At 47.9% G+C, this 13556-nt stretch overlaps 1 protein-coding gene across 2 annotated transcripts in view; it reads right to left on the bottom strand.

Moving 5' to 3' along the window:
* Positions 1-2710: 2710 nt before the first annotated feature.
* VANGL1 (VANGL planar cell polarity protein 1) overlaps positions 2711-13556 on the bottom strand; it is a 48050-nt gene continuing 37204 nt past the window's right edge. For both annotated transcript variants that reach the window (XM_059136153.1, XM_059136154.1), the window contains 4 exons: positions 12210-12343; positions 10590-10722; positions 9475-9709; positions 2711-5259 (listed from right to left, as the gene is read on the bottom strand). In XM_059136153.1, coding sequence (XP_058992136.1) covers positions 4999-5259; positions 9475-9709; positions 10590-10722; positions 12210-12343 — 763 coding nt within the window. In that variant the 3' untranslated portion in view covers positions 2711-4998. The remainder of the gene's footprint in view (positions 5260-9474; positions 9710-10589; positions 10723-12209; positions 12344-13556) is intronic.

The following is a 13556-nucleotide window of genomic DNA, read 5'->3' as shown; positions in this document are numbered from 1 at the left end:
GGAGGCCAGGGGACCCCCGTTCCAGACCTGGGAAGGGGCTGGACATGCAGGTGCTCCCTCTCCCGCTCTAACCTGGGAAGCCGAGCACCAGAAAGAGGCTTCCTCAGCTTGGGAAAAGTCCAGGTCCGCCTCGGCTCAGCTCCCTATGCCTAAGACCCCAGATGCCCACCTGCCCAAGCCAGCAGGGGCAGGGCAGAGGGTGAGAGGGGCCAAAGCAAAGGCTGGCTGCTGAACCATAGTCCCTGGGTCTATCAGCAGGTGTGGTGCTGGCGGGGCTGGTTTTCTGGGGGGAGGGGCATTCTCAGGTTCTTTCAATTAGAAATCCTGAAAAATCTGCCAGCATACTGGAGAGGTTTCCCCTGGGGGCCACAGCTCTGGTGTAAAGTGCAAGAACAGAAGGGATCCCACCACCTCACCCTAGGTTCTGAGTCCAGGTTAAGTGTCCTCACGTTCCTTCCCCATTTTCCAAAATGCCAGATCATTTAGATCACACCTCAAGGCACAGTGAGCAATGGGCTAGAATCACATTAGATTTGAAATCCCGTTCAGGAGCCATGAGATGCGAGACAAGTCCCCCCCTCTCTGATGGTCCCCTTCCTCACCTGCTTAGTTGAGAGAACCCTGCCTCAAAGGACTTCACGTTCTGGAACAGCACCCAAACACACAACAATACCAGATAAATGTGTGTTGCTACCATTCTCTTCTTTGTTTGAACAGAATACGTTTTGTCAAAAACATGACCTGAAGTCTGATTGTGTTGGCATCTGCTTGGCTAAAGTACAACACACCGCCTTCAGCTTAGAGTCTAAACTACCTCAGTTCACTGCTGCACTGAACACCATTCAAGGACTGTGCTATGGGCTTCAGAACAGTTCGTATTTTATTTATGATGGAATAGGACAAGGTTATTGTGATAATGATTGTGATTTATTATTTTTTGTGATTTATTATTTTTGTGATTGTGATTTATTATTTTTTTTTGTAAGAAGATCCATAAAGCATAAATGCTACCCAGAAATACTTACATCACTTTATAATCGCAGGAAGGATCTCTGCTGGACTACTTAATTATGTTAACGTTTCTGTGCTACTTTTAGTCATCAGTCTTATGGTTTTCTTTGTGAAGCTCAATTTTTAAGTTATATTGAGAAATATGTAGTAAGGCTTTCAGGGTAGTAAAGTTGGAGCAATAATTATGACAGAGCTTGACCTTTCTCTGATTCTTGTGTTTTCACCTCATAGGGTCCTGAGGCAAGAGTCTAATGGATTGCCTGCGGGACATCAAGCTTTCCAGAAGACTCTTCTCTGCTAAAGCTATTTATTCCTGGGGAGAAGCCAGTGTCATGGAGGGAAAGGAATAAAAGGAGCCAAGGGAGAAGTAAACTGGCTTTAGAGCAGCCTTCCAAAAAATGGGTGCCATTAGGAAATCTCTCCACCATAGGACACAGGGTAGAAACACAGATACTCATCCATACAAACACATGCGGAAAGTTACCGGTTGACATGACACCCACCAGCGACAGGCGACACAGATGTTCAGATGGCTAACATAATATTGGTAATTACACTCAGGGCCATGCACACATACATGGAAATGCATACCCACCAAAAAGTATGTGCCCCTATTTGGGGAGCCTGAGTCCTGAGCCCCACAGGACTCAGCCAGAGGGGGTGTGAACCAAGGACCCGATTCTCTTGGTTTCACAGTGTGACTAACACCTCCCCTGGTGTAGGTGTGGGGTGAGTGAGGAGGGGCAGGGTAATGACATCTGCCATCCCGACGGGCAGGGGGCTTGTCACAGAGCTACAACAGCACTTTCGAAATACGTGCATGCAAAATGAAGAGAAGTCTCAAGTATGGTGATGGTGGGGGGGGACACCCCATCTCATCTCCCTCGCACCAGCCCAGCCACCTCCTCCCCACGGAAAAGGAGCTCCAACTCCAGCAAACAACCCAGTGCGATGTGCACATGCACACAAACACACAACACACCAGGGAGGCGCAAGCTCCACTTGTGCACAGAATTCATCCTGTCTGTAGATTCGAAAGTAAAGGACAGAGGGAGAAGGGGGATGGTGACAGCTGGGCAAAAACGTGCTCAAGCATTTTCTCAAGGGCTTATATTAGGGTGAACTTTAGCAACGGTATTCTGCGTTTCGACTTCACTGATAACGCAAAGGATGGAGATATAAAACCTTAACTTCCCTTTCAACTCAAAGCATGCAGACATTTTAACATTCAGTTCATGGATGATTAAAAATTATCAAAAAAAAAAATAAAAATAAAAAAATAAAAATTATCACCACCTTCAGAAGGATACACCGAGGAACCCAAGTTAGCCACTGGTTAAAACACCACCAGGGGAGAGAGTGATCCCCGGCGGGCGCTCCTGATTCGGGTCTTCTACTCTGAACATTTAACAGTCACGTTTTAATAACTTAGGTTGAAAGTTATAGAAAATCTATAAACATTTAAGGCAAATGAAATCTTGCCTCCTCCACTGTTAAGTCTCATATATTTTACTAGCCCTAGGGCAGCTTACCCACTTTCCCAAAGAATGGCCGATTTGGTTCCAAGCACTGAAATAAAAATGCATCGTTTTCGATTGGGTGATGCAGCTTTCTGAAACCTTAAATCTTTTTAATGCCATTTACATTGTTCCCACTGCACCAGTAACTCAAATTATCAAGATTTTGAAAGTGCAAAGGCTTTATACAAAGATCCTGCATTTTATTTTGTTAGGCTTTCAAAAGGGACTCGATACAAAGTCAGTGTAAAAAAATCGATATCCAATTTAAAACTGAAACAATAATTTCAGAAAGTCTGACATTCTCCTATGCAAAGACTGGGGGAGAAAGAAGAGGGTAGAGAGAAAATAAATTCCTTAATTTAAACCTTTCTTCACCCTGCTGGGAATACCAGCAGCAAAGCAATGACTCCATCTTAACCCCTTCTGGTCGGGTAACTTAAGACAGGGCTGGAAGCACAGTATTTTAGAATGCAGATAATAGTGTCGCCATGAACCACATGTTCTGTATCTGACCTACAAGAAGTACTCAGAGCATCCCCAGCAGCTGTGCCCTGATGCAGAAGCCTCGGACACACACAGTCTGGGGCATGACAACCGGGACCCAGGCGAAGTCCCATATGCTTTCACCATTCCTTGCCCGATCTCCCAAAATATGTTTCCTGAGAAAGACATCATCAGCATAAGGAATGTCTAGTTCAGAAACTAAGAACAAAAGCACCACGGTTCCACGGTATGCTTTCCATAAACAGAACCACGCAGTTAACATAGTGCATCTTGGCTCCACGCCACACCGACTGGCTCCTCCTTTCTTCTGTTCCAACACATCTGTTTGAGCTGCAGGCTGTTGGTTCAAGAGTGCTGTTTACTTTTGCAGGTACAGGTATATTACAAATATCCAAAGCCTGTTTTGATTTTTAAAGAAGATACACAGATACCGCAGCACTTCTGGAATGCCCAAACCAGGCAGGGTGCTCGCAAACACGTAGAGCATTCTGACAGTGTCCTCCTTGTCTAATGTGAGGTGACTGGCTACTCCCGATTCTTGGGAAAAGCAAGGGTGAATACTCTGTAAAGGTTGGCCGTGGATACAGGAAGGCAAATGGAGGCACAGACAGGAATTCCCCAGTAGCCTTGCCACCTGGCCCCCAGGATCCCAAGATCGGCTCTCTCCCTTTCCTTTCCCCAAGCTCTGCTGCTTACCCATTCCGTCTCTCCACTTTACCAACCACTACAAGGACTTCCAACACCAGTGCCAAAGCTGCCCCTTCCCTCGTAGTAAGTGGAAGAGGTCATGAGTTGCACAGTGATGGTGGTCAGAAATCGGGACCGGACAGCAGGAGCTGTCACTGCAGTGGACACTGTTTGGTCTCCCTGGGCAGGGCAGCTTGCCACAAAGCTTTGTGAGGACTTCTCTCCCCGGGAAATTAGAGGCTCCAAGCCACACCTGCCAGTCCCTGAGTCGCGGTGTCAGTCTTCCCCTGGTCCCTGCGAGCAGTGGGGAGGAGGAACTGGGAGAGGGGCTCCCAATGCACCCTAAAAGGGACAATCTGGCAGGCTGCTGTCCCTGTGTTGGACCTGGTTGGCATTCTGTGCTTCCCTAGGCAAACAAGCCACAGCACCCACAGGAGGCAGTGCACAGAGCCTGTGAGCACACATGGAGAGCTGGGTCCTGGGCAGCTCTGCAGGCTGGGCTCCTCTGACCAGGGCCATCAACCGGGTGGGGGTGCGGTGTGTGTAGGGGAAGGCAGATAGAGGGAGATGGGCAGGCCATCAGAGGGTCAGGAATGGGCTACCTGCTCAAACCTAGGGAAACAGGGCCAGAAACAGGACAGGTAGGTTTTCTCTTTGGGGAGAAAACCAAATAAAATCATTTAGAGCTGTCAAGTGATAGTGCACATTTTTCATTGTGACCTTTCTCAGTAGAACCTAAGGCAACAAAGAACAAAGATGAAGGCAGTTATTTCCGGAAGGGCCAGTGGCTCCCATGGGTGAAGTGTTACTGGACGTTCATGTACACAAGCTCCCATGTGGACATGTCGTGCCTGGTTTCCCAAAACAGAATGAAGACGCGTCCCCCAGGAGGTCTTACAAGGGGGCGGGCCAGAAGCAACAGGAGGCCGTGGCTCTGGACGAAAGGCAGGGACTAGCCACTGAAGGGCGAGGCTCCCGAGGGCCACCTGCTCCGCTTTGGTTTACAGCTGTTACAAAACGCCAGGGAACAGCTTCGCGAGAAGTCCCATCCACAAGAGTCAGATGTCGTCAGTCGCTTTTTTTCCAGGGCGGACATCCCCTGCTTCCTTCCAAGTAAAGTGCGGATGGTCGAAGGATACTGGTCTGTCATCTGCCAGTGTCAGTCAGCAATGAAGAATAATAATAAAAAAAGATGCCCCTCTGGTATACATATATCTATATATCTATATATTCTTTTTTTTTTTTTTTTTGTAATAAAGCCACAAATATAAAACTTTTAAACCGATGTCTCAGACTGTAGGCGAAGGACAAATTTGTGAGATTTGGGGTCTATGAACTCTTCTGAGAGGACAATGAATGGAATTTTCTTCACATTGACCACGAGGCTGAAGTCCAAGCATTTCAGGACGAAAACGATGCCATCCCGCAACCCGTTCGTCACAGCCTCGTCACTAACCAGTCTCCACTGCGTCGAGAGCCAGCGCTCCTTGTCATACTGCAGGGTGGGGCCCGCGCTGAGGTAACGTTCTAGAAAGGCCTGAAAAAGAGGGGGAAAGGCCATGAGAAAAGAATTAGCCCGCATCAAGGGCAGCGACGGCAGCGGTGTACCCACCTAATCCCGGTGAAAATGTCTGCCACCAAACCGAGACGGAGCCCGGCTCATCGGGCCGTATTCCCATCAGGCGCTCCCACAGGAGTCCTTGTTGCGGAGGGAGGCCTCCGAGCACTTTGTCACTCCCCTCCACCAACTTCCAACTGGAAGCGGGGCTGGAGGGAGGGCTGGCACCTGTGTGTGTGTGGAGGCTGTCTCCGAGGCACCAGCCCGGCCAAGCCATGGCTGCCCACGGTGCCTGCCACCGCTTGTACCTGTGCTGGGCCTGCCTGCTCCCACACCGACAGCTCCTCAGGGCAAGGGCAGTGCGCAGAGAGGCCCTCGAGAAGCGGAAGCTGAAAAAGTTAAGATATTCCTGCACGCATGCGCAAAAACGCACGCTCCGCCACTCACGGGTTGTGTGACGTTGGACAAGTCCTTTGACCACCCTGTAGCAGCTCCTCACGGGGCGGCAGCGAGGCTGACATGGCTGCCTCTAACCGTCTCATGGCACAAAGTAAGCCCAACCAGTGCGGGCAATGATGACTTCCTGTGGGATCAAGTGAGCACAGGCAGGCCCGAGCAGTGCCAAAACCCATGTGCCCGTCCCTCTCACGAGCCCCGTGCTCCAGCAGTGCTCACCTGTGGGAGGTCTCCAACTCTCCACCCACCCACTGGTATCTGTTGTTCCTCCTGGGCCTTCCAATTCTCCTCAGACCACCCCCTGAACCTCTGGGCAGATTAACACAGCCTCCTCCAGGTGCTTATAATCGCTGGCCTGGCTCCCCCGTGACATTTACTGTCCTGAGGATCACTGCGGATTTGCATGTTTGTCCCCCACACTGGAATTTACCCCCCCCAACAGAAATTATTTTTTAAATCTGAATTTCCAGTGTGCCTGGACATAATAGGAGCTCAATGATGTATGTGTGTATTAAATCAATAGATGCTGGTTTAGTTGTAAGAAAAGAGAAGAAAAAGCAAGTCTGTGATTCAGTCAGGAGGTACTGGGATTTGTCACTCTGGTCCTAGACACAAGTCAAGGGCAGTTTCTACATGGTATCCCCTTCCATCCACACCTCACTGCTGCTGCCAACTACATTATTTCTGATCCATAAGCCTATATTCCAAGGCAGGAAGCAGAACCATGCCTAAACACACTTCTAATATAAAAATAACTCTTATGAATCCTAAGAAAAAGAAACAACTCAGCAATGAGAGAACTGAAAGTAGTAAGGTAATTTATAGGATACTAAATATTCATAGAAAATTAACAAAAGATGCTCTACCACGTTGATAACTCATGAAATATGAATTCAAACACACTTTTTTTTTTTTTTTTTTTTTGGCCTCTTATGTGGACCATGAGTAAAAAGAATGGTAACACCCAATATGTCAAGTGTGTGCAGGAAGTAAACAGAACTGTATCCCAGAGGCAAAGTGTGAAAGAGTAACATCCCATGGAAGAACAATTTGGCAGGATCTCTACCTTTGATCTAGCTGTTCCTCTACCAGAAATTTCTCCTTTGGAAATACCTGCACAGATATACAAAGACGTATGTGAAAAACATACTCGCTGCAACACTGTTTAGACCAGGGGTTGGCAAACTTTTCTCTAACATAAATATTTTCAGCCTCACAAACCACGCTCTGTCACTACTGCTCAACTTGGCCTGTGTAGAGAGAAAGCAGCCATAGACGATATGGAAATAAAAGGGTGGGGTTGTGTTCTAATAAAACTTGATTAACAAAAACAGCCAAGCCCTGGTTTAAACTACTGAAAGACATTAATCCAAATGTGCATTTTAAGCACTGGTTACACAAATCACAGTATTCAGCAGGATAAGATGCAGCTATTAAAGAGAATGAATTAGAACTGTAGGGCAGAGAGCTGGAAGTACTGACAGGGGAAAACACTGTAGAGATAGTTTTAAGTGAAGAAAGCAAGTTTCCAAGTTCCCGTGTGTGTGTGTGTTTGGTATGAACTCCCATTTGTGGTTTGCTTTTTTCCCCACTCCTTCTTTAATCACACACACCCCTCTGAAAGCAAAAACTTTAGGGGAGGAGAATGGAAACTTCCCTTAGCACATTATAATTTCCTTTTCCTTTTTTAACTTTGTTTAAAGATCTATTTATTTGAAAAAGTGTATGCGCAAGCAGAGGGGGGAGAGGCAAAGGGAGAGGGAGAGAGAGAATCCCAAGTAGACTCTGAGCTGAGCATGGAGCATGACATGGGGCTCGATCCCACGACCCTAAGTATATGACCTGAGCAGAAGGCTAGAGTAGGATGCTTAACCGACTGCGCCACCAAGGCACCCCCATTATATTTTTCTTTAATGCCTGGATTCCTACAAAGAGTATCAGTTATTTTTAATTCAGAAAAGTATACTTTTTTTTTAATGAAAATGAAAGCAACCAAGAACTAAAAGATCTTGAAGAAAGGAAAACAATGGCTTTTGTTCTACATGGTACAAGCAGGTATGCAGACATACTGTACTCATTGGAGATAAACTATTCATACTTTTTTGCATTCTGTTTTTGGTAACTTAATTCTTTTCTAAAGATTTTATTTATTTGACACACACAGAGAGAGAGATCACAAGTAGGCAGAGAGGCAGGCAGAAAGAGAGGGGGAAGCAGGTCCCCTGCTGAGCAGGCCTCGATCCGAGGACCCTAAGATCATGACCTGAGCAGAAGGCAGAGGCTTAACCCACTGAGCCACCCAGGCGACCCTGTAACTTAATATTCTAACAAAGATTCTTCTATTTTTAACAGGTGATACATGATAATTTATAAGCCACTGTTCTATTTTTTTTTCTAAGATTTTATTTTTTTGACAGAGAGAGTGACAGAACACAAGCAGGGTGGACAGTGGGGAGAGAGAGGAAGAAGTGGACTCCCTGATGAGCAGGGAGCCCAATGCAGGGCTCGATCCCAGGACCCTGGGATCATGACCTGAGCCAAAGGCAGACGCCTAACCATCTGAGCCACATAGGTGCCCTACCACCATTCTACTTTTTTTTCCCCTCACCATTCTACTTTTAAGTTATGTCCAGTTTGGAGTTATTCCAGATCACTTTGCAAAAATCAACTTCATTATTATTTGTGCATGTGTCTGATTGTGCTGAGAGCTTATTCTAGAAGAGGGATTATTAAGTCAACGAATATGGAAACCCTTACAGATTCTTACTGAATATTTCTGTATTGCTTTCCTAAGGGTTGTTAATGGTGACAATGCAACCATATGCTGTACATGTACAGGGAGCATCTGAACATGGATCCTTGTAACAAAAACCACTCCACATGCATTATAGGCGAAGCTCATTTACTCTCTTCCACGTGATCAACATGTCATGTTGCCATATCGAATATAATTTTCACACAACAATGCAATCAGGTAGATACTACTATTCTCCCTGTTTTATAAAAGGAAACAAATGTAGAGTGACTTCTACAAAGTCATGACCCAATCAACTGGTGGAGCCGGGAACTCAAGCATCCCCCCCCACCCCCGATTGCAGGTCATTTGCTCAGCCTTACTCTATTCTGCTTCCTTGGCCCCATCACTCTCTCAGCTACATGGCTGTTTCTTGCAATCTCCCTAAAAGTGTACTCATATCGTAATTCAAGAGGCCAAGTAAAACTAACTCTTTGACGTCTAAAATGCCTAGGAGAGTGATGGCATCATTTCACCACTAAGAACAGCCATTTATCCAGACCTTACCACATGACAGGCACAGCTTGAAGCCCTTCACGTGAACTATCTCTTTTATTTCCCACCACGACCCCGTGAGGTAGGTATCACAACCAGCCCCCATTTACAGGGTAGGAAAGGGAGGCACAGAGCCATTAAATGATCTGCCCACAGCAGCGACCAGCTTGTACGGGGAGGAGCCAGACTGGAACACGTCAGCTGGGCTCCAGAACACACAGAGTGCCCCTCCCTGCTGCCTCTACTGCCTCTAGGTGGAAGGCTTCCCTGTGCTTGAATCTAGAGGCTATCGAAAGGCAATTGCAAAAACCGGTGGCACCCAGATAATATAAAGTAAGTAGGAACTGGCCATCCTCCTGAGTCAGGGCTTTAGAGAAATCCTGGAGTCCATTGCTCCTGAGCACAACCATCGACAGGTGACACCTGCCAAGCTTTGTGGCGAGTCGCACCTTGGGGGTCATGCTGTTGGTGATGCAGAAGGCCAGGTGCTGCAGGATGCTCTCCATGCTGTGATAGTGCTGCTGCCGGGTGGTCCGCAGGTACTTCTGCAGAGCTCGGGCCATGGAGGGGAAGATGGCCTGGGCCGCCTCCCGTGGGTCCATCACCTCCCCTGGGGCTTTCTGCTGCTCTTCGGCCTGGAGACGCTGGATGTGGATGAAGGCCTCCTCCACCGCAACCACCAGCCTGGAGATAGGGGGGCAACGAGACGGTCACCAGGATGGGGCCTGCTGCAAGGCTGGACGACATTCAGGGGCTGGAGGGCCTCCTACCCACCTCTGTGTCCCAGCCTGCTGCCAGCTAGCTCACCCGAGGGTCCCCTCCATTATGGCCTCTCCAGATGGCTGAGAGGGGAGGAAGGGAGGAAGGAAGGGGGGGCAGGGGTGAGGGGGAAGGAGCCCTGGGACTAGGAGATTGACCTCTGTTCTCAATTCTGCCACTACAGGGTTTGGGGACTCACTTCAATCCTTCCATCTCTACAGTGAAGGATTAGATGAAAACACCTCTAAGATTCCTCAAAATCTGGCCATAAAAGGCTCTGCACGCACTGAGAGGTGGCTGGTGACACAGAAGAAGCCTTGCAAAGCAGCACAGCCGTAGCCCCCTCAATTAAGCCACCCAAACAGCAGCCCCTGGGAAAAAGGAAGGAAAAGGCCCAGGATACAGGACGGAAACCAACCTGGTCCGCTTCAGTTAACACGATCAGAACCTGAGAGCCAGCAAGGGACTAGGGGAGGACTGGGGGCGGGGAGCATCAAAGTGTGGGGTGTGGGCCAACAGCTTCAGCATCAGCTGGGAATTTGGAAGACATGCATACTCTGAGGCCCAACTCCAGCCCCACTGAAGAGGGAGTAAGTCATTTTTGCAGGTGGGGCCCAGAACCTCAGATCTGTGCTTTAATAAGCCTTCCTGGTCCCGCTGGTGCATGAGAAACAATGGAGCAGGATACAATCCTAAGGTTGAGCGGCTCATGTTTACACACTCAGATTTCATTCTTGTGGTAAAAAAATTAAAATTCCCCTATGACAGGGTGTTAGTGTCGGGGGCGGGTGCGCGGGCAACAGACCTCGCTCTCCGCTTCTTCACCCGCCGCTCGTGCTCCGCCTCTTCATAATACAACTCATTGTGGCTTGAGTCTCTGCGTCGAGCAGCTGCTGCAATCATGGCCCGGGACTGACCAGTGGCATTGTTACTGGGGCCTTTGGGGAAGGACAGTGGAGGAAGAACAGCTTTAATGCCATGGGGCTGCAAAACAGAGTAGGAAATGAGTACCACGGTCTGTCGATACCGTCCACCCAACCCCTGAGAGGCACATCCACCCATCTCAAAGGAAACTTCCAGAAGGGCGAACAGCACTCCTGCCTCACATTTGCTATGCTCATGAGAGGAAGGAAATCTCCCCCAAACCCATGTCATCTGTGGAAATGGAAAAAGAACTCAGAAGGAGAGGAAGAATGCCGGGCCATGAAAATGTTGGCCAAAAATAACACACAAGAGAATGCTGAAGATGTTACTCACCATCTGTTACAAAAAGTTTCAGTTTGGCCATAAGGTAGCTGGAGCATCACATTTCAGCAACAAGACAATGAGCGAGAATGAGAGGGAAGGGGAGAACAAGGACAGAGAAAAAAGAAAGTCAAAGGACATGGAGACACTGGTTACGCACAGGACGAAAAGCCATGCTGGACTGTCAACGGTAGTCACAATGTTTCATTAAAAAATAAAATACTTGAGGACTCACAATATGGCCCATTTGGGAATACAGACTTAGAACTCCCCACCCTGTTCCCCTGACCACAGATCGCCTTAACTTTGAGAAGGACAAGGCAGATCCCATGCTTTCTTCTGTATCAACTACTTGGTTAATGATGTGGTTTCGCTGGTGGGAATTTTCAGTTTTCAGATCACAGGTGAAATTTACTAATCCTCTGGGAATCCCAACTGAGCATACATCTCATAAAGCCTCCCCCCACCCCCAGCCACCCCCGCCACAATGGGGAGGATATGGCCACTAAAAATTGACACCATCCATGAATCACTTGACTTGCTAACAACAGGATCCTCTTCTAGGGTCCACAAAGCCCTTGCCCTGACCCAAGGCACCCAGCAAGAAATGACACTGTGTCCTGTTTCTCGCACTTAACTATCTGATAGCCTGAAATGCAGCTCTGACGTCCTCAGCCTGGCCTCTGGCCTCCTGCCACCCACTCAACCCCAGCTCCTGGCCAAGATTGAGAAATCTAAGTATCTCACCAGATGCTGAACTACTGAGAGCTACAGGCTTCATGGATCTAGGGAGCTGAATCCTTGGGTAACTTATCCAAAATTTGAAAAGCAGCTTTCCATAGATGTTCCCACCAAGAGGCAGGAAACACACATCACTATTGTTTTCAATCAGAAAACCCTCAAATGAATGAACCTCCCACATGTGTAGACTGCAAATCAACATTCCTCTGAAAGTATGTTTGCTGAAAGAGAGAGAGAGAGAAAGAAAGGAAGAAAAGGAAAACAAAAGAAGAAAAAAGAAAAGAAAAGGAAAGAAAAATTGTTCTGCAATGAGAATGTATGAGAGAGACAGACACTGAGGGGAAGAAGAACCAAACGGACCACAGAGTTTAAGCTTAAGAGTTGTCCGAACTGTGTGCCCCGCACCCACCAACCTCAGACACCATTTCAAGGCACGTACCATCTACATTGTAGACTTTCAGCCCGGCCATGTGCTTGGCTGCCCGGAATTTGGAGGCTGTTAGGAGATTGGGGTTATAGATGGTGAAATCTTTATAGTAATTTTCCAGAACCACCAATGCTGCTCGCTGGATACTGAGAAAAGAGGGCAAAATTAATGCAATGCTTTTTCATTGAAGAAGCAGGTTCTAAGTGACCAATAAATAAATAAATAAAATAAAATAAAATAAAAATCCTCTTTTGGAGTCAGATAGAACAGCAGAGTACCACGGGCAGCCACTCATAATGTCTCCAGGATGAGAACTTCAAGGTGAGACTGAGTTCAGTCATCAAGTGGCTTCTTAGCCTTCTTCCAGGATACGTCATGAGCCATACCCCATCTGGCTAATAGTTGAGAAAGGAATCAGGTTTAGGCCGCACAGAACTTTCCTATTTTCCAAGTTTACAAAAGAGGAAACTGAGGATCCCCAAATGGTCGAGAGAATTAGAGGCGGTGGCAAGGCTAATGGATGAAAGAACAAAGTGTAGATTCAGATTCTCAGGTTCCAGGGCAGGGTCTCCCCATAGGCCTCATGACCCCTGCTGTAAGGAAGGCTGGGATTTCGTTTCTCCATGGATCAGAACTAACTACAAGCACACAGGGCAGAAAACACATGAAGGAAGCTGGCTGCAGACATTAATGAATCCTGATCCCTCCTCTGAGTTCTGTCCTCTCTGCCCCAGGCCAGCTGGAACTCGCTCTTTGAAAGGAAGCAAGACCCCCTTCCCAGTCCTCAGCTGAGACTTCGATCTTTCTTGTCCCTTGGACGCCAGGGGTGTACAGAGAGGACCCTCTGCTCTAATGTCCTGCAACCTCTCCTCTGTCACCTGTTTGGCCCCTCGGACAGCAGCAGAGAAGCAGAGAGGAGGTAACACCGACAGGTGGGAGGGTGGAAAGGGAAGGTGCCCCTACTCCCGACTGGTGGCTAAAGAACTTGCTCTTGGTCGTGGATGCATGCCACTCACCACTTCAAAGAGAGACCTGTACTCATGAGGCATGGGTTTTCATGTACCATCTTGTCTGACTTCCACAATCATTCACAGTAAGAAGATCGAGGTTCGAAAATCTCTGACCGGCACATGGCATGCATACCAAACCGAAGAGCTGGATCTCTAATCTGGAATCGCAAGGCTCTAGCCTGTGTTCTTCCCCTGCAATGTGTGGCTTCTGTGGGGCAGTGGACGTACCCACACCAGCCCCACAAATTTTCTTTGTATCTTGTCCTTAATATTCTCCCTCCCAGGCCTTGCTAGGTGGGTGCGGTGACAAAGATTACTTACAACAGCCCGGGCGCCAGGACAGGGCTGC

The sequence above is a fragment of the Mustela lutreola genome, chromosome 10, assembly GCF_030435805.1.
Source record: "Mustela lutreola isolate mMusLut2 chromosome 10, mMusLut2.pri, whole genome shotgun sequence".
Taxonomy (NCBI): Eukaryota; Metazoa; Chordata; class Mammalia; order Carnivora; family Mustelidae; genus Mustela; species Mustela lutreola.
Note: the sequence above shows the minus strand (reverse complement) of the source record. Positions and strands in the feature narration are given on the sequence as shown.